This window comes from Hippoglossus stenolepis, chromosome 3 (assembly GCF_022539355.2).
Source record: "Hippoglossus stenolepis isolate QCI-W04-F060 chromosome 3, HSTE1.2, whole genome shotgun sequence".
In the NCBI taxonomy this organism is placed as follows: Eukaryota; Metazoa; Chordata; class Actinopteri; order Pleuronectiformes; family Pleuronectidae; genus Hippoglossus; species Hippoglossus stenolepis.
In genome coordinates this window covers 20730323-20751384 of record NC_061485.1, presented here as the reverse complement: position 1 = coordinate 20751384, position 21062 = coordinate 20730323, and the positions used below count along the sequence as shown (strand labels likewise).

The 21062-nt window shown below is 39.7% G+C and overlaps 1 protein-coding gene across 1 annotated transcript; it reads left to right on the top strand.

The window, feature by feature from the left end:
* The first annotated feature begins 21 nt into the window (after window positions 1–21).
* On the top strand, window positions 22–20756 carry dnai1.2 (dynein, axonemal, intermediate chain 1, paralog 2). Its single transcript, XM_035152162.2, has 20 exons — window positions 22–424; window positions 771–830; window positions 1131–1226; window positions 1399–1479; window positions 1728–1851; window positions 2063–2118; window positions 2275–2430; window positions 2597–2656; window positions 2771–2899; window positions 3183–3267; window positions 3370–3487; window positions 3642–3685; window positions 3833–4080; window positions 4432–4521; window positions 5072–5159; window positions 5341–5420; window positions 9462–9610; window positions 12360–12459; window positions 16036–16218; window positions 20409–20756. The coding sequence occupies exons 1-20, from the start codon at window positions 383–385 to the stop codon at window positions 20508–20510; spliced, it is 2091 nt and encodes a 696-aa protein (XP_035008053.2). The 5' UTR covers window positions 22–382; the 3' UTR covers window positions 20511–20756.
* Window positions 20757–21062: the final 306 nt, after the last annotated feature.

The following is a 21062-nucleotide window of genomic DNA, read 5'->3' as shown; positions in this document are numbered from 1 at the left end:
TTGCTCAATCACTTATAACTTAAATAGATTAAATAGCTGCTTGCACAAACACATTGGAGCACTCTAAATAAATTCAAAATAGCAGCAAGCAAGTGGCACAGACTTTATAGAGTTGATTTATCAGCTGATGGTATATAATGACTAATATAATATATTTAACAATCGGGAAAAAACGGATATTTAGGGGAGAGAACCGGGAACTATCTTGACTGTTATAGTAGAAGAAGCAGGTTGGTTGTCTTGGCAACATACATACAGCAGCTGGCGGCTGCTACACAGCGAGATCAACTATTTACAACTTTATATTGTATCACTTTCTGTGCAAATAAAGACCTTCACCAAACCACTGTTCGTCAAAACACCAAACTGGACTCTTGTCGCGATGTCTGTGCAGAACAGCAAGGCTGCAGCCTCGGTGAGAAAGGTAAGTGTCACCTTAGTTTAGTTGAGCTAGCGCTTACTAGCTGAACAATAAAGTGGTGACGCCAAGTTCCAGGAACTGACAAGACAAGTGAGAGCAGCACAGTTATGTTATAAAGAATTTTTTGACATAATGTTTGGATGAACTGTTTTTGTTTTTACCACCTAATATTTATTTCTCTGTTTTATGTAGCTGGTTATTTTCTGTGTCAAGCACATATCTGTAATGTAGTTTGTATATCAAGTTGAAAAAAAGCAGCACATTTAATGTTGAGTATGTGTTATTGCGTCCTCCACTATGCCATTGTCACTTTAAGCGATACAGTTTTTGTCTGTTTGTGTTTACACAGGGCTCAATTGTTCCGAAGGTACCTGGAGTGAAGCCAACCAAAGCTGCATATAAGAAAAAGGTGGGTTTGAACACTTCCACAAAGTGATAACGCTTCTGAGTTTCGATATCTAACCTTCCCATTGCACCTCTGTATATGCTGTTATATATATCATATATGTCTATAATTGCAGATTGCACTTCTGGTTAGACCCATCTAATTCCGCTGCATCGTGCCTGTGCTGTGTAATGACAATAAAGTGAATCTAATCTATTTGAACACAACAGGGAGATATATGGGAAACACGTGGGCTATTACAACATCGTTTTCTTTTTCCATTTAACTGAGAAGACATAAATCTCTTCTGTGTGTACGTTGCAGGATGAGGAGGAACGTGTGGATAAGGGTGTTGGCTGGGATGAGACTCATGGGAAAGGACTTATTAAACCTGCAGATCAACTGGAGCTCACTGAGGCTGTAAGAGAAGAGGGCTCTTTAAGACAGCCACATGGGCTGTGTGCAGGATTTGCTGCTTTCTTTGACTTGACTCCATTTTCTAATTATACCTCTTTATTATTGTTTTTGGTCATTGTCCTCTGTCAAATTAATCTGGTCTGTGTAACCTTTGCTGTTGTCATGATTTCACTAGGAGTTAAAAGAGGAAATCACAAGGATCCTGACTGCCAACAACCCACATGCACCCCAAAATATTGTACGCTACAGCTTCAAGGTAAAGAGGTTACATCCAAGCTTGACTTCACATCACTGACAGTCGATGCAAGCATCACTACAACACTGTCATCGTCTCATATCATAGGCTGTTCAATCAGAGAAAGAGTCCCTCTTGTCTCCCTGTCAGTTATTTATTCTCAAATGACGACAGTAAACTATTTCTTCTCTCCCAGCTGTAACCATACAACCCTAACAGGATCCTCTGCTTGCTAATCCTCTCATCCCTGATTTTTTTGCGTTTCTCAGGAACGCTCCTACAAGCAGGTTGTTGTGGATCAAATGGCTGTTCACTTTGTGTTGGAGGGCAGCCTTGTACATCAAGACTCTGATGAGGCCAGAAGACTGAGGGCCAGAGGGGGTCTCCCAGGAGGTGCCCACTAAAACATGTTTGCATACATTTCTGTGTCTGCAGAGCACAGTAATACTTTTGTTAGATATTCAAGGACAGCATCATCTTTTTCCCTCAAGTGTAGTCCATACTTGGTGCCACAAGATGTCACTTTTAGCATGTGCCAGTAAATTAAAGAACTGCCCCGAGTCAGTTTACATGTGAAAAGTGTTTGTTTTCTAAAAATGTCCAGAGGCTGTAACAGTGGAAACAGGAGCCGAACCTGATGAGGACGAAACAGAAACTCCGGTAAAATATCTTTATCTAAAGTCAATCCGGTGTTGGGCAATATTACATATTCCATTTCAATCAAGGCATGACCAAGGCCAGTTGATTGTCTCATAAGGTCAGAAAGTCCATGATGTGGAATGAGTAACAAAAATCCCCTTTGTCGGTTATTCCTAGGCCACACCTGTAGAAGATGGAGGGGAAGTAGAGGAAGTTGGAGAAGAAGACAGACCAGACAGCGTTGCCTCCAAAACAGACAAGAAGCAGCCGAAACTTACTAATCAGATCAACTTCAGTGAGAGGGGCACCCAGACCCTCAATAACCCACTAAGGGTAGGAAGGAGTAGTGCAGCCAGCCATCTGCATAATGGTTAAGATATCTGACCTTTGAAAATGGAAAAATTAAAGTGCATGAAAAAGATCATATTCATGTATGATAATATATTCACAGCCTTGCGCCTCATACGTTTCAGTGGAGTCATTTTTATGTTCCCTGTAGGAAAGAAGCACCCAGACCGAGCCTCCGCCACGCAGAAACTTCTCTGCCACTGCTAATCAGGTGCTGGATTCCCTGAAACCTTTCGAAGAGATGCTCAGCAGGAGTTGTTTTCACTCAGTCAATGTATGTGCTCACACTGGAAGACTGTAGTAATAACTCGTGATCTGTTTGCAGTGGGAGATCTATGATACACACACGGAGGAGCTGCAAAAACAAGAAAAAAATAAAGAGAAGCAGAAAGCCACACTACCGAAGACAGATAGTGACAGAAGCAAGAAGAGGCTGATGTTGATGGAGACTCAGGTACATCGATTGCTCATCAACCTTCCTGCCTAAATTTAAACTATATCTAATATTTATACTTGATTATATTGTTGCCACCATACTTACTGCAACACAAGAAATGATTAATGACAAATCAAATCATAGTCCTACATCTTCAAAACTCACAATATGACCGTTTTATACCCAGGACTTGTGATCATGCTTTACCATCATACTCACATTCTTATCAATAAGAAGAATAAAGTGATAATGGAAAATGTTTACAGTTTATATACCAGCGCTCGTCATGTTTCTTTTACAGAGCGACGACTTCACCAAAGTGGGAAAAGCATCCAAGATCTTTGAAAGAATGATCCATCAAAATACATTTGATGACATAGCACAAGGTCTGTTCTTAAACCAATCATATCACACAGCACTAAAGTCTTATTTATTATTCAAGTTCTCACACATTACTCTTTTCCTCTCATCTCCACTGGTCCTCTTAGATTTCAAATACTTTGAAGATGCCTCTGATGAGTTCAGGGACCAGGAGGGCACCCTTCTCCCTTTGTGGAAGTTCCAATATGACAAAGCTAAAACACTGTCTGTCACCGCCCTCTGCTGGTATGTTTGCTTAGTATGATCTTTGCTATTATTCTGGGGACATTGGTTGGGATTTTAGACTTTTACAATAAATGATTGTATTCCTGTTATTTTATATAAACTCTGTTGTTCCAAGAATGGGGAATAACTGATTCATTGCATCTGCCCTTGATAGGAATAACAACATTCAGGACCTGTTTGCTGTGGGTATGGGATCGTGTAAGTACACAGGGTGGAGAGCTGTAAACATCTCACATGATTTTGATTCTGTTTAATCTAATCAGATATTTCAGTGTCTGTGATTTGTTTTAATTTTATTTAACATTGACTTGTTCATTCTCTCTTTTCTGTGTTACTCCTGACCAGACAACTTCAGCAAGCAGGGTTGTGGCATGGTTGTCTTCTACTCGTTAAAGAACTCATCGTTTCCAGAGTACATCTACCCCACCAAGTCAGGCGTCCTTTGCCTCGATATCCACCAGCAGCATTCCAACCTGGTGGCAGTGGGCTTCTATGACGGCTGTGTGGCCGTCTACGATTTGAAGAATGAGGGACTGGAGCCCGTGCACAAGAGCACAGCTAAGACTGGCAAGCACACTGACGCTGTCTGGCAGGTGAGCGTAGACGAGGTGGCAGAAGCGAGGGGACTTCACAGTGTTTGTCTGAAGCTCCTTTCCACCCTTGAACAATTACTTTTTTCTCACATGGTGTAATCACATGTTTAAAGTTAGACATATTTTCAGCCTAACCAAACCTTTTAACACCAAGCAAGCAGCAATGCTGGATTATGATTCTCTCCAGTCAAACACAGAACTTCATGCACTGGAGAATGAAGGAAATGATATGTAGATGTAACTTCTTTTCCAGATTATTCTAATGTAGCACATAAAACCTTTTCACACACACACCATCATTTTCTTTGGTTTTCTGTGGCTTTATTCATTGCTCTATTGTGTTTCATTCAGGTACGCTGGCAGAACGATGACATGGACAACAACCACAATTTCTATTCTGTGTCATCTGATGGCCGAGTTGTGTCTTGGACACTTGTTAAGGTTTGTGAAGAAAAGTGTATTTATTTACAGATATTCTCTATCTGGCTTCTATTTTCATAGGCCATTATTAATCTTGGTAGAAAGTAATACAACTATCAAGATGCTTGCTAATCAAATACTTTGTGTGTGTAACTGGTGGAGTCTAGCTATGTCTGCATTGTGATTTATTTACATATGATTAAACATCAGAAGTAATTTTCAACTAACAAGTAAACTTCAAAATACAATAACAGAGAAGTTAACATAAAAAATGTCACACACCTCTCCCTTGGAGTACAACAATAGAAAGGGGAGATGTGAAGCAGGAAACACACCCTTATAAGGAGGGGTCCCCCAAAAGTGGACGTAGGTGTACAGGACTCTACAAAATGTTCCACATTGACAATGCAGGCCTGTACCTGCCAGGTAATGACTATGTGCAAAAGATTCTGTGTAATAATAACAATAGAATAAAATGAAATAAATTAAAATGCAAATTGGTTCTGTGACACATAATACTGCTGTATACTCTGCATTGTAACATTTTGTATGTGTGTATGCATATTTGCAGAATGAGCTGATCTACACAGACATTATCAGACTGTCACTGAATGGTGCTGTATCTGAAGGGCCAGAAGATGCACAGCTGCCCATCTTCAGTAAGGCTGCACTTACTCCCCATGTCATGATGTGTATATATATATATATGAATGTAACTTCACCATTTCAACAATTATTGTTAATACAACACTTTATACACAGTATTACCTGATATCAGATGTACTTATTCTGGCACATCAGGCAGGTGTAATTGAAGTGCTTGATGCCTCTTGTCCGCAGCTTGTGGTACAGCATTCGACTTCCACAAACAGATCGACTCTCTCTTCCTAGTTGGCACAGAGGGAGGGAAAATACACAAGGTATGTATCAATGATTCCACTATGCTGGTTTTGGCAGGGTGACAGAGGTCACATCTAAAATTACATCAATGTTGTCATGGGGACTCACTCGGGCTGTCAAATGTCTAGTTGGGAACTGAGTCACAGCAGGACTTGTGGTGCAATTACATCAAGATACAGAGTTGTTGCGAGGTTTTTAAAACTTCTAAAATGTCATATCCTTAATATTAGGCCTTAAAAATAAAAATTTAAATACGTTTCGGTAGGTCTTAGTTATGTTAACGTTCATTTGAAGCTACTTCAGTCCCTCTAAAATTGGGTTTTTCTTTTAATGACATTTTTTGACACATTGCATAATTTGTAATGTCTCTGTGTGTTGTATTTCTTTCTCATTTGTACAGATATTAGCACACTGTATTAAACAGGACAACGTTAAACTGATAACTGATGAATTACAACTCAGGATTTATCACAGTACACTCGGCTTGGCTGTGGCAAAGACTATTCCTACTGTCTCTGTCTCTAGTTTGAGAGATAACGTGGCATATTGAGGGTATTCTCTTCGTAGCTAATTATGGGCAAGTGTTAGTAACTGTGGGACTCTGGTGCTTAATATCTTGTCATAAATTTCATTCACTAATTAAATTTAACTGGTTGAAACCTGCAGAAACCTGAAGATACTTAACACTGGCTTCAGAGCAAATTATATGATATAAACATGATAATCGTCTAAAGAAAAAATATATTAAAATAAACTATTATTCATGAATTAATTGAAAATAGAGTCAGTGCCAATAAACAAAACTTGATGCCACTGTATCAATTGATGTAACATGAGGTGATGCATATGACAAGTTAGGTATATGAAGGTGGAAAGGAAGACAATGTATGACTAAATGTATGACTTGAACAGCCTAAATCACACCAATCTTCGTTCTTCACACCAGTTTTGATCGTACGTTTTTCTACCGATTGATCAGAAACAACGTTTCAGTTAGGTTTGTTTGGATGACTTTGAAAATTGCCCCAAAATGCATATTCTGCCTGTATTGCCCTTAAATGACATTAGGTTAATCTTTGGCCTTGGCACTGTCCCCCAGTATCTGCCCTGACAAATGAGAGCTCATTTTGTTTGTGGTGCACTTACAGATAACATGCTGAGCTTACACTCCAGAGGGTACACAAGCTATAAAGTTTCCATTAATAGTGAGTTAGAGTGTGATTGTCCATATGTGCACTTGTGTGTGTCTGTGTGGTCTGTTGGAAGCCCCTCAGGGTGGACATTAAGTGCTTAATGAGTCTCCATAAGCAGAGGTTCTCTGTCCACATCAGACAGCTGGTAGTTTATGAATGGCCTCCCACCTTATCTTCATGTTCTTGTTACTGGAGGCAGAAAGACTCATAAAAAGTCTCATTTGTTTGCAGTTACTGTGCCCTTCATTCTAACTATGTAATAACATGTTTAAACAGTTCAGTGACTAATGCACACATCACTAAAATCGTCTAATCTTTATTAAATTAAACTTTGTGCTTGACGGAGGTCGATCTCGTACGGTCATAAAGAGAAAACAATTCAGTAGTGAGGTGACATGAGTTTACATTAATTCTAAGACATGACAACACAAATCCATCAATTTAATCACACGCACAGGCAGGTAATGATATTGTGACAATAAATGATAAGATTGAATTGTTTTATCTTTTCATTATTATCAACATACAGTAAAAACCCACCCATGAAAAAAACAAAGCCAATATTTTTAGTTAATGTGCGAGCAAGAGAGATTAATCTGTCCATCCATTATCTATACCGCCATCATTGGAGGGTCGCAGGGGAGCTGGAGCCAATCCCAGCATTGGGCAAGAGGCCTGATACACTGTGGCTAGCGTTCTACAGGGCTGACAACCATTCGCACCTCCAATTAACCCCCCCAATCTGCATGTCTTTGGACTGTGAAAGGAAGATGGATAACCCACACAAACACAGAGAGAACATGCAGACTCCACACAGAAAGACCTCGGCCGAACCGTAAATCAGTGAGGCTGCAGCGCTAACCACTGCCCAACCGTCCTTCCCCAAGAGAGCTTCAGTGTCATCAAGAAACAATTAAAACCATAAAGCTTTAAAGAGGTGAAACTGTAATTAATTTGAATAAATTAATAACCTTGTGTGATATGGTGCACCATGGCACACAAACAGCATTTAATACGAGACACTGCACTGAAAATGTCTTTGGAAACCCTCAGCTGTCATACACATCTTATTTACAGTACCTAATTGTAATCATCTCTGACAGCATGTTGTTTGTCTTTGTACCAGGCACAATACATGATCAAGGAAAGGCGCACGCATTGGTCACACTCCTTTGCAAGCACCTCACCTAGCCAGCTCTCATTGCAGACATGTTGCCAGACACGAACCCAGTGTGTGTGATGAAATATGTTCTGTCACATCAAGGTTCAACTGCACAGAAACCCCAGGAGAGGACAGATTAAGAATCTCTCACCAAGCTGCAGGTCAACTATCAATCTGTCAGTGCTTGGATATGCAACAGCTGTCCCCACGAGGCAGGAAGCTGTTTTATACCATATTATCCAGTAAATTTATCCCTGCTGTTTTGGTAAACATTATTCTGTCAGTGCAAGATAAACTGGAAATTTAAAGGATAATTCAACCTTGAACCAGAGAGAATTGCATTTGTCTCTTTGGATTAGACTATCAAGGATATTTAATTTATAGCCTCATTCCAAATAGCAATGTCAAAGAAGAAATTGTCCATCAGCTGTCAAAAAAACTAATAATGAAAGTTAACTTGAGTTTTTTCCTTTCCCTAGTCATGAAGAGTGAGTGCTAGTAAACCTGGGAAAACATTTGCCTGATGTCTTCTGAGGCTCTGGAGGGAACTTTGTCAAGTCTCCTTTGTTTTCTCAGCTCATAGGCTTGGGAGTTAAGGAGCCCATGTAACAATTTGGGGACATCATGGTGGTGTCTTGTTGGAAGTGGGGGATCCATGTGTTTGAAGCTTGATATGTAGAGTGGACTAAAAGTCAGACTATGCTTTTAGCTCCAGAAAGTCTCCTGGTGTTATGGAAGTGTCACTGTCATATGCAGTGTCCCTGTGTACAAATATCCTCCCCAACAAAAATAAGCCATTTCCTATATTGACAGAATTAAAAGGTGCCAAGAATGGAGCTTTGAGTCAGAAGAAGACCTGCGAATACTCCTTCATTTTGTCTTGCCACATTTGTATCCTCAAACAAGCCATGAGTCGTCCACTTCAGCTTCAGTTTGTCACTGATTTCCACAAATTGCTACTATTTTAACACTGAGAAAAATACCGGTTTGAAGTAACAGGTTTTTTTTTTTGTGCCTCTTTTGAAGTTAGTAGTGAAATAGGGGTATGATATCTTTTGAAGGTGGTGGTTATATGTTATGAGCTATAATAAGGGCAGCTCACCATGGAAACTTTAACGTTTCCCTGAAGGATTGTGATAAATCTTTCATTACGTTAAGAATCTGTTTAAGATATTTCCTTTGATGAGATGTTTGAAGTTTTCTGTTTGAAAAAGGACACTTTTACAATTTGAGAGTAATTTTACAACATAAATCTGGTACAGCAAGTTAAAAAAAAACATGTATCTGTACTTCTATTGCCATTTATATTATAGTAATAATGTAAAAGCATGTAGTTCCACTTCAAATACAAAAAGTTGTTGACAGTGTCATGATTCTTCCCCTTTTGAGAGGGTTAGGGTTGTGAGAGTTGTGAGAGTTATGTTACGTTTTTAATCCTCCCTCTGTTTTATTTTCTATTTTATTTTGAAACTCACATCTGGTCTCGTTTCTGGTCACCTCACTTCCTCATGTTTCCTACTTTCTTGATCACCTACACCTGCACCCTAATGTGTCTCCTCATTGACTCCCCTTCCTTTAGTATTTCTGTTTCCCTCCAGTGTTTGACAGTTCTCGGAGTTTACCTCCTACGTGTATGACCTTCATCTTAGAGTTGAATCATCATCATCCACTTTCGTCCAAATCAAGACCTTGCCTCTCTTCCCCAGTGCTCAAAGACTTACTCCAGCCAGTTCCTGGAGACCTACGATGCCCACAGCATGGCAGTGGACGCTGTGAGATGGAACCACTTCCACCCGAAGGTTTTCATCTCGTGCAGTTCAGACTGGACCGTCAAGATCTGGGACCATACCATCAAGTAAGATAACTAAGTGAATGCTTGATGCGGCTGTAGATAGGAGCTTTCCATTCTGATCAATACATATTCATTTTGTTTCTATTCTGTTTTATCTAGGTCTAAGTAAACGCCATCTACAGTGTTATCTTCTGATTTCTCTCATTATCAAATGACTTTTCCATTTCTGTGTTGCTTTTCTTGCATTGGATTATTTTCATTTCTTGTATCAAGATGCACAAACTTATTGTCGTTCTCATTACTGACTAAGTTCCTGTCACTGCAGCAGCCAGAGTTCCCTTTATGACACTGCTGGCTTAAAGGCGCCACGTCACATTAAACCCAGCTGCCTGAGTTGGCTGATGGGAAGCTTTTGAGGGCTTATATATTTGGCTGGAGCCCGTTTGAAGAGGAGGGTGACGTCTCCGGGGAAAAGCTTGAAATACTCAGTGTCACAGTCTCTCTTTGAACCTCCTCAGTGTTGGGTTAAAAAAAGCAGCTAAAGACATTAGTTGGACTTGACATATGGCAGTATACTCCATGGGCAGAGAGTGAGAGTCAAAATATTTTTGTTATTTAAAATGTAAATACATACATTGGCTAGTATTTAGTTGTCATATAATTTTGATGGACTGTTTATCAATGTTTAGGAGCATAAACTGGTTAGTCACAGAATAGCAGCTGCAGTTTTGCGGTTTTATTTATATTTTCATGCTCTGTTTCCGTGGCGACATTATAAGATACCAGTATTCCTGTAATCTTTCCATAATATTACAGTATATTAGTCTTTATTGCATTCTTGTACCCGGCATCATTTCCCTGCTTTATTTGACTAACCCGTATAACCTCCCACTTCTTGTCAGCACGGGCAGCTCGACTGAATAATGACAGTAATCATCCTCCCATTATGAGAAATAGGGTTTTCAAGAATGATCCATAACACCCCCACAAGCTTTATTATTTCCAGAGGGAGGGGGGGGGGGGCGGACTGGATTGAGCAACTTTTCCCAAACTCTTTACTGCACTGTTTAGAAGTGACAAAGCTTGGCACAGAGAACTGCTCCTTCTGTTTGACGGATGAGGCTCATATTTCCTGTCAGATGACGTCAGCCAGCCCAGAATAAACTGAAGGGCTTGTGATAATAAAAAGTGAGTTGCAAAAAGTCTATTAATCAAACCAAAAGGTCAGCGCCACAAATCTGCACCTCGGCCCAGTGATAAACTGGAACACAATTTATGAATCTACCAGTGCAGTGTCATTCTGCCGTTGGAAAAAACCCCTCTCTGGGCCAGATTTATAAGCCTTTTGTGCTTTATTTGCGACACATTCTACACCTACTTGAGTGCGTGTTATTCATCAAACAGACACACCAGCATGGAGTGTCTGTTTCCTGTCATCTGAGGCACGTCTCGCACAGACTTGTTTAGGGAAGCAGGTGCAAATGACGGGAAGAGTTATGGTTGTTTTGATATTCCAGTTTGCTTACTGTGGTTCATTAGATTCTGAAAGTGTTTTGCATAAAAAATACTTGAACTTGTATTCTATGCTTAAGGAATCATGTGGCGGGTAAAAGAAGAAAATCATAATCATAAGTTTCAGTTTGAAAAGCACACCACAAAAATGTATGTAATGGAGCTGCGTGGAAACAGTTACACACACAGTACATCTCCAGCCCAAACAGACAGGGGGTGTGAGGCTGTTTGTTTTTGTGTGGCTCTGTTTAAAATTAATTTAGCTGCTAAAGCTGTGGTGACTGTGTTCTTGAAAACAGATTTCAATACAACTACGTTTTTGATTTGTACTTGGTAAATATATTCAAACACTGAATGGGGAATTCTGAACTTTGTGTCATGATTCTGCCCCCTTGTTGGACTTATTAGAGACTTTCTGTTTGGACCGTTTGATGAGACAGTTTAGACTCAAATCTTCTTGTTTAGTATATTTGGATCTTCTTCTTCATATCCATATTTATTTGAAGCTCTTGTATCTCTTACTTGCTTTACTTCCTGTCTTGATCCTGTTTCCTGTCCTTATGTGTTTCACCTGTGTTCAATTATCCCAGCCTCCCTTGTGTATTTAGTCTCTGTGCTCCCAGTTTGTCTGCTCAGTCTAGTTCTTAATTGATGTCTTCTGTATGTTTATGACCTGAGTTCTGGTTTTTGGATCTCTTTTCTTTAGCATGCCTACGGAGTGTAAGCCTTTTAATCTTTTGATTCGTTTTTTCCACTTCTGTCTGCATTTAGATAATAAACCCGTAAACGTGACACTGCCTCACTTGCTGAATGTTTGAAGAGGGTATTCTCAGGTGGTGGTTGCGTAATTAGTTTCTTACTTGGTCAATCAATCACCAAATTTCCATAAACATTGTCTTCATGTATGTATTTAAGTCTATTCCTAGGGAAAGTTTGCCTTACTCTTTCTCTGTCACACTCCCTCCCTCATTTTAAAAACATATGTGTCTGGTTCCAGTCCTTTGAAGTTTAGTTTTGCTTCATATTGACTTCGTGGTGTTTCACAAGTTGATAACATGAGGAACCAGTGTGGGGGGGGGCCTTCTGTTTGATCACCACACGTTTCCTCTGCCAGGTTCTGCAGCAGCAGTCCCTGGACTCTTTAAAACTGACAACTGTTGTTGATTTGCCACCACTGGAAACTAGAAGGAAGAGAATAATGCACAGACCCTAGAAATACAGTGTGCTGTTTTGTATTAAAAAAATCCTACTGATTTTTCTCTAATCTTAACCTGAACACTATCACTGTGTGTTTTTCCAGCACTCCGATGTTCACCTTTGACCTGAATGCAGCTGTTGGAGATGTTTCCTGGTCTCCATATTCCTCCACTGTATTTGCCGCTGTCACAACAGATGGCAAAGTAAGTGTCCTTTTACACTTGTTCAGACCTTCCGAATACTCAATGCATTATTTATGTTTAGATTTATCAGATTTATTTAAAATATTTTGCCTTTATAGTTGAAGAAACCAGAGGATCACATGTACATTAATGGCCAGATACATGTATATTATATAGAGATGTTCCGATACCATTTTCTCTTCGATTCTGATTCTGATTCTGATACTTGCACTTGAACTTCTTTTATTGTGTAGTTTGGCAGTCATAACTGAGAAAGAACAAAAATAAATAAATTTAGGAATACACAACAATTACCATCCTTAAATAGCTCGAAACTGAATACAGCACTTGCCCAGTTTTACTTGTGGGACTTTCCAGCATGAAATAATTCAAATTGTGGACATTTTAACTAGCTCTGGCTAACACTGCATTACTGGAAATCACTTTTCTAAAAACAGTACTTAACAGTGGCAGCACAGCCCAACTGCTGTTTTGAAGCAGCGAAGAAGTGATTTCAGTTTTATGTGGATAAAACTAGTATACTTTAAAGATGTGGTATGAGATCGGTACATAGATTTGCGTACTCTGCAATACCTGACAGTGTTAATGGCAGTTAAATTATATGTTAAATATCTTAGATCCTGAGGAACACATTACTATGGATTTTTTCATGGCTACAGGTATTAGCTGACTATGTCTCTGACCATGTTGCAGAGCTATATGAGGCTCTGGATGCTTTGTCTGTAGCCTATGATTATCACCACCACACTTTGACACTTACCTGACAGATTGGAATCCCACCAGCTGCAACATCCACCCACTTCATTATTATCCTTTCAATATAGTTTCAGACCCAGCTGACTTAACCCTTACTATCCCATCAGATTAGCCTCAGGCCACAGTCGTTGATTCCAGCCAAAAGTAATTTCACTGGATGCCATGTTGCTCATCTCCGCATATTTTCTTAATATTGCTGCAGACTGTCTTCATCTGTTTGTCTTTGTACCAGCCGGTGCCACGCTATTACAGTCCAGAGTGTTGTGTCTGACACATTTCCTTTCCTGCGTGTGTGCGTGCATGTCTGGGTTCTCTCCAATGCCAAGATTCAGTCAGCACAGGCACGATGTATAGAGTAACGCTCCATAAAGTACATAACAACCAGACATGGAAGTGAGATTTGCCAACAACAACAAAGAAAAGCAAACGTCTGTTTCATAGTAAACAAGTTGCAATTAAATAACTGGCATCACATATGGCGGATTTTTAAACCCAGAATAATTGTTAAAATCTTCCGCCAAATAAATAAAAAACGTAACCCAAATGAAATGACTCTGCTGGAAAGCATATGAAGTCTCATGAGTATTGTGATTTATTCTACGAAAGTGGATCAAAAGCAGTTTTCAGAAGCTATTTAAAAAACCTCATCAAAAGCTCATCAGTGGGTATACGTTTTTACAAGCAGCAGGAGGACAAGAATATTAAACTGGAATCAATCAAGGTTAATGTAGCTGGTAGAGTTTTTGTTTTTTTCTTCAGGGTGCTGAACTCTAAACTGAAATATGATTCCAATTTTAAGGATGTGCTCGGCTGAAAAGTTGTGAAATTTCACCTGTAAACCTGACATGGTCAAGCACAATTAACAGGACTCACTAAATAACTTCTATATTTCTGTGAAGCCAAAGGCAGTGTTAACCTTGCCTTGATATTAGATCACTGTCAGATTTTTGAAGAACAACAGAATATTGTCAGACGTCACACAGTCACTGGTGCGGTCACGCTGCATGATGTTAATCAGCATCATGTTCCCCGGGGCAGCAGCTTCTTCGCAGGACATTTGTTGTTTTTCTGTGACAAGTGTCTGATCGAACGACTCAGAATGAGTTGTGTGTGTGTGTGTGTGCTCCTTGATGTGTATTTACTGACACTGTTGACGGCAACCTGCAAAATGTCACGGACACAATGATTGTGCGCGAGTACATGTGTTCATAAAGATAATGACTTTCTTGGCAGGCTCAGGTGTAAGAATGACACAGACTTGTGCAGCGCAAACAAATATCTCTGTGTACCCTCTGTCCTTGCCTCTCCATCTGAGCCGACTGTTGTCGAGATTAGATTGTGTCGGGATTAAATCATGAACGGTGCCAGCATTTCCCCCATTGATGAGACTCGTACTACCTACCATTTTATTTTTACACTTAAACATCAAAATAAAGCAATAAAACGGTCTTAAGCATAATAAAATGTCTTTCTGCTCCATGTTTTTGTGTGCTAGATGTCGTCAGTCTGTACTGCATTCAGTCATGGCTAATGTTACTTTAGCTCTTATATATTAGCAATGAAAACATTTTTGTTCATGGCTGCTGTGATGGAGGTTACAGAAAGTTGTACCCTGGTAGCATATACGATTTTGTTAAGTTTGGTTGCGAGGGATAACTGTGATGCTCTGTGTGGTGCAGCTACACAAAGACGGTGTGAACCTGATAGGCTTGGGCACAGTCTGGTGAAAGCAGTGGGCCGTACTCTGCAGTGGGCTCATTTTCTTGTCAACAGATTGTCTGAATGCCTGAAAGAGGAAGATCTGTGATCTGGCTCCTTCTGGGTAAAGAAGCCTATCGCTATGTATTTGAGCTTCTAACGTGCATACACATACACACATACATACAAACAGACCTGCACACTCTTCGAATGACTTCCTTGCACCAGATGGTTAGACTTGCATCCCTGCAGAGGCTTGTTCTCCTCATCACATAAAAGACCACCTCCTCACCAGATATGAAAAGGCAGTGTGTAACAACAGATTAAGCCTTTGCTTACTCACTGTGGCATCATGTGAGCACTCGTATCCTACAGTCTAAAGTGGTCGATGAGAGGGGCCAGGTATTGTTAAGTGCACCATCAGTAAGACAGTGTATTAGATTGGGATTTCGAGTTAAAATGAGAAATGTGGAGCATCTTTTTTTCAGTTATACTTTAGTTTGTGTTAATTTTGTGCCACATCAGCACCACATTATCAGAAGTATCAGGACTTTGTGCAAGAAACTTTCTATTCTGAAGGAAGAACCACAGGGACTGGAGGAAATTGCCTCTTTTATGGTGGAGGAAAAGACTGATAGTGCTCCACTGTAATCTGTGAGCTATTTGTTTTGTGGCTTCTCAAGAAACAATGAGATTGATTAAGATTTCAGATCCCGAAAGAGTGGAACTCAAGAAAGCATGTGATATTGTGACTTTTCTATCATTTAATTATGACTTAATTCTTGTAATGTCATGACTTTCTTCTCAATTATGACATCTTTCCGCTACTATTATGATTGTATGACATATTAGATTATAGCTTAATTCGTATAATATCATGCATTTTTTTCTCATTAAATTACGATTTTATTCTTGTAATATTTTATGACTTCATTCTTGTTATATCGTAACTTTATCCTCAATTACGACTATTCTCGTAATATTATGAATTTATCTCCACATAGTTTTTCTTCAATGGCTTTAGTAGTCCTTCATTGTGGTTGTGCCATACTGCTGAGCTGTCAAGTTATTCAATGTTAATGAACAAACACATTTTGAAAAACTGTTTTTGTGTCTTTTCAGGTTCATGTTTTTGACCTCAGCATCAACAAATATGAGGCCATCTGTCGGCAGTCAGTTGTGGCCAAAAAGACCAAGTTGACGCACCTGGAATTTAACCCCGTCTATCCCATCATCACAGTGGGCGACGACCGCGGCTACGTCACCAGCTTCAAACTCTCCCCGAACCTCCGCATGAAACCCAAGGTCAGAGTCTTGCTGAGTTTCTAGGATTTCAAACATTTAAAATAATTTACTCCAAAGGTACACCCACATTAAGCCTGTCACAGTGGTGAGAGGAGTTGAGATAAACTTTCCTTCCTAAATGCAGCTGCTTTACAATTCTATGTCTCTTGCTGCTTTATCTCTATAATTGGGCCTTACTGGCACATACAAATGGAGCTTGTCCACATTACAAATTAGCTACCAAACTACCAACCCTTTCATTACTATGGAGAAGTGTGTGTGTGTGTGTGTGTGTGTGTATGTGTTAATCTATTACATTCTTTCACCGTATATATACCATCTTATCTGTTAACAATCTGAATGCGTGTTTGTCCTCTTGCATTATTCATGACTGCCACTTGTTCCACATCAATGAAAGCACATCAGGTGATTCAATCTTTGCAAAGTCTTGACCTAGACCTAATTCTGCTAAATAACAATGCAACGAAGCCTCCGGTCCATTCACATTGATGAGTCATTGAAGGATGCGTTGCCACTGATGACCATGATTAATGAGCAGTGGCGTAATCACGGCGGCTCTACTAAACATAGGAGGAAACTAAATGGCACACTGAGTCACAACACTTTAATCAGGGCCCATTTACAGTCACTGCTGCCTCTCTGGTTTCCTTTTGTGTTGTTCACGTTGGTGCATGTAAACTACAAGACATTCTACTGACTGGAGTAATACGTCTTTATTTTCACTACATGTTGCTACATTATGCATTGAGTTTCATCAACTGGGTGCAGAAACAGCTTTCCTGCCACACTCCACTCATAAACACAATTTATGAGTTTGTTGCTCAACACATACGTTCACAGCACTACATCATTAGTGACCTCCGACTAGACTTTAAGTGTCCTATTGGGAAATTATTGCACAGCTCAGCAGCAGTGAAAGTGTTCATAGCATTTTAGAACCCAGTCTGGAAACTGTGCATTACACACAAACACCCACAGCTAATATTACCAATAATATGTCTTAGAAGCTCACAAAGACATTCTAACTCCGTAATGTACCCAAAAATAGCAGAGTAGTAGCACAGTGCCAAAGCAATCCAGACTTTAACAATACAGTGTGTTGTACTCGCCTGTTTTAAAAGGCTTTCGATGAGTCAGCCCATGTTCTTAACTCTCTTGCTCAAACAATCCACTTGACCTCTCTTGTACTCCAATGTTCCTCAAATGGGTTTTAATTAGTTATTAAGATTCTCCAAATTCACTGCAGCGTATACACTGCCAAAATATGTCCCAAAGCACACTGGGTGCTGTGCTTTGTGCTATATTGAGCAGGTATTTCCCATTTGTAAGCCTCAGGGCTACAAATACTAATGAGGTAATGTTAAGTGACTGTGCTGTTATTCTGTGCTGTGTGGGACCAAGTTCTCTGCTGCTCACAGGACCTGTATTTGTAACTGTTTAATATGGAGAAGAAGTATCATAAATTTGTCACATTTGTGCATTTACCACTTTGTGGCTGAATGTGTCACTATCATAGACAGTATATAAAAAATGGACAACATGACTGTTCTCCCAAAGCTAAGATAAACCACCTCACTGCCCCAGCTCCACCCCCCCGATCGCTACCACGCAGACTCTGGCTCCAAATGTACAAAATGAAAGTGTTCATATTCAGGATACTGGATAGTGGGAGGAATTGGAGACACGTCATTTATCTTTATATACAGTCTATGGTCACAATGAACATAAAAGTATACACAGTGTATATACTTACAGTGTAAGTATACACAACACATCTCATCTTTTCAGTGGCCTCTTTCTTTTTTACCCACAAATAAAAACTAACACTTGCATTATAAAAGCAGCAATATGCAATATTTAGGGATGCTCCATTTATCAGTGTTGCCCCTACATAACTACTATCCTAGCATCTACATTTGATTTATCCAAGCATTTAAATGAGTATTTTTGTACACTGCTGGTAAATGAGCGGACACAAATAAGATAGCACAGGTGGGGTATGGGATGCAAGTCTGGGATTTTAATGATAAGCAAACCAGCTACAGGGATAACAGGGGATTTGAAAAAAACAAATTGAGCACAGATTATGAAGTGCTTGTTTGTGCTCAGTCAGCCTTTCTCTCCACTGTGGAGGAGACTTTATTTTTTATTAAGCCATTCATCATTGCAGGGATATTGTGTTGCACTGAGATTTGAAGCTGATTCGTTTAGGGAGTGCAGCTGTCTGTCTGGATCATCTCCTTCACTGCAGCCATTTCAAACTTCAACATGGCTTCACCAAAACAAATCTCACATTTCAAAGGTGTTCACAGAGTCACCCCCGACTGTTCAACTGTGACTACTAAACAGTCTCGCTCTACCACTTCCATAGCCTACCAGTAATATATGTTCATCATATACATTATGATACTTTTGCCTCCAAGATATACAGAACTATATTCTTGTTAGTACACAATCATTTAATGTAAGTTGCTGTTTGGCATTTGGCCAGATAACATGTAAGGTGCACAGACCATAGAATTCAGGGGCTGCTTCCTTTTGTGGGTTGCATAGACCACAAAGACTGAACTGAAATGAGACGGTCTGGTCTACAGAGGATTTCTGCGATCAACGTCACCAGCTTGTCCCACCCTTATTGCTGTTGCCTAGCAACAGAGCTAAAGTTTTAATTCTCTTTGGTTTTTTCACCTGTGTACTATTAGCAGTTGAAGCATGATACTCAAGCATTGGATGCCTCCTCGCTTGCTGGCACCATTACCTCTTTGTAAATTGGTTTGTCACGTATGCGCAATGAATCCTGGGATATTTTGGCCCTAGAAGGATCCACCTGCTGGAGCCTTTGTTTCTTGGGGATGAAAGGAGGCATTTGAAGGAGTCTTTGAAAAGGGACAGTCTACTCAGGCAGCTGTGACGTAATCGGGCTTCAAATGCAGCCGCTGAAGGTTGCAGCCCCACTAACATCTTTATACTTTTACATGCCTCATGATGTGATTTGTCCAGTGTGAGCATGTAGAAAAGAACCTGTGTTAGACTCTGTCCCTTCAATGTAACCAACCATCATTAATGTTATTAAATAGTCCTTTGTTTTGACTCACACACACAGTTTATTGATGCTTCCCATCAGTCTACTGTGAGCTGCCTTCTCCATTCCTGAGGCAGTTTTCTTCAGTGTCCTGAGGATACCTGGACAGCCCCAGTATATTAACTGTGCTGTCTAATTTTCATGAAGTTCTTGAATGCTTTTGACAAGTTATTATGAATGACCTTTTTGTTTTCTGAAAATGAAAGTCCATTATATCCATGGAGAATATCCTGTCAGTATGTGGTAATATTATATTGTGTGTCAGCAGTTGATTGTGGTACAAGCTGATGCAGTCAGATCTACTGTTTCCTACTTAAGATGGTTAAAATGTCCAGTGAAGCTATGCTGAACTGCAAGACTTCTTTTTATCAAGTAATTCAATTCAGTAATAGAAAAACCTGGAATGATCGTGTAGGAGCCTTGATGGGGAGGTGCTGTAAATAGTCCTCAGATGGATTTTTATATATGAATTACTTTAATATGTTTTTAATGTGCCGACAATAAGAAGATGCTCACACCACAAACTTTGGAGAATCTCTTTGGATTTACCCTTTGCAATAGTGCCCTTAAGCTCAAAGCACTTCTACAATAAAGTGGAACCAAATCATTTATATACAGTCATCTCCGCCAAGGAGGTTATGTTTTGACTGCATTTGTTTTTGTTTGTTTGTTAGCAGGAAAAACTACTCAATTGATTTCCATGAAATTTTGTGGAAGGGTGGGGTGTGACCGCAGAAAGTACCTATTACATTTTTTCCATCCCTTAATATTGTCAACATCAACAATTCACTTTTTTGTGGATTTCTCAGTGAATAATTAATTGATCTGATATTTGTGAGTTTGTGCAATTTGGTGCAGATCCAAATAAAATTCTGGATCTAATGAATTTCATTGTGGTATCATAAGTGGAATATTGGGCGCTGGTGAAGGTATGAACTGCACTTAGTGCCATTCTACTTGCATATATTATAATGAGGTGGTAATGCACCACTTTGCTCCTGCACTTTAAATCTGTTTTTGTGTTCTGTTAACTGTGTATGGTCTAGGTATGTATGAGTCTGTGTACATCTGAGTCACATTATGGTAATAATAGAATGTGTGTTTGCAGGCTAAGAAGGGTCAGGAGCTGCCTAAAGGTCCAGAGGTGGAAGTAGCCAAAATGGAGAAGCTGCTCAGTCTGCTGCGGGAACAAGAGGAGAGCCCAGTTTGATGCTTCTCTGCCCAACACACAAACCTGACACAATCTTTTACTCTCATTCACACTCTTCCCATTTGTGTTTCTCAATGTGTGCAACAGTGAAAAACGCTGACCTGTCAAGAAAACAATTTGTATATGTTTATTAAAAAAGTTTTCTTCTGATCTTCCTTAAGCTGTTAATACATATTCATATACTATTAATAATTCAATTCATTGATACTGCAGTAGTTGATACATATTAAATAGGCAACACTGGAATTCCACTGGCTTGGCTGATTTCTTTAATCCATTCAGTGTGTATTGTACAAGTTGATTAAGCTAAATAAAGTGAGCGGGTGAAGTGGGAGATACATTTGCGTAATAGATTGAGCATTTGTGGACCATATCCAGACGACTGATCTTGGCTGGCACACGCTGTCCTGGGCAGTCATCCAAGGATGAGTGAGGAGCCTTTTAATATCCCATATACGGGAGAATCTTTGCTCCGAGTCATGGTGGTGCCTGTCTTTATTTTGCCTTTCCCCCTCCCTCCCTTCCCCATCGTATTAATGATCCTGTCCTTCA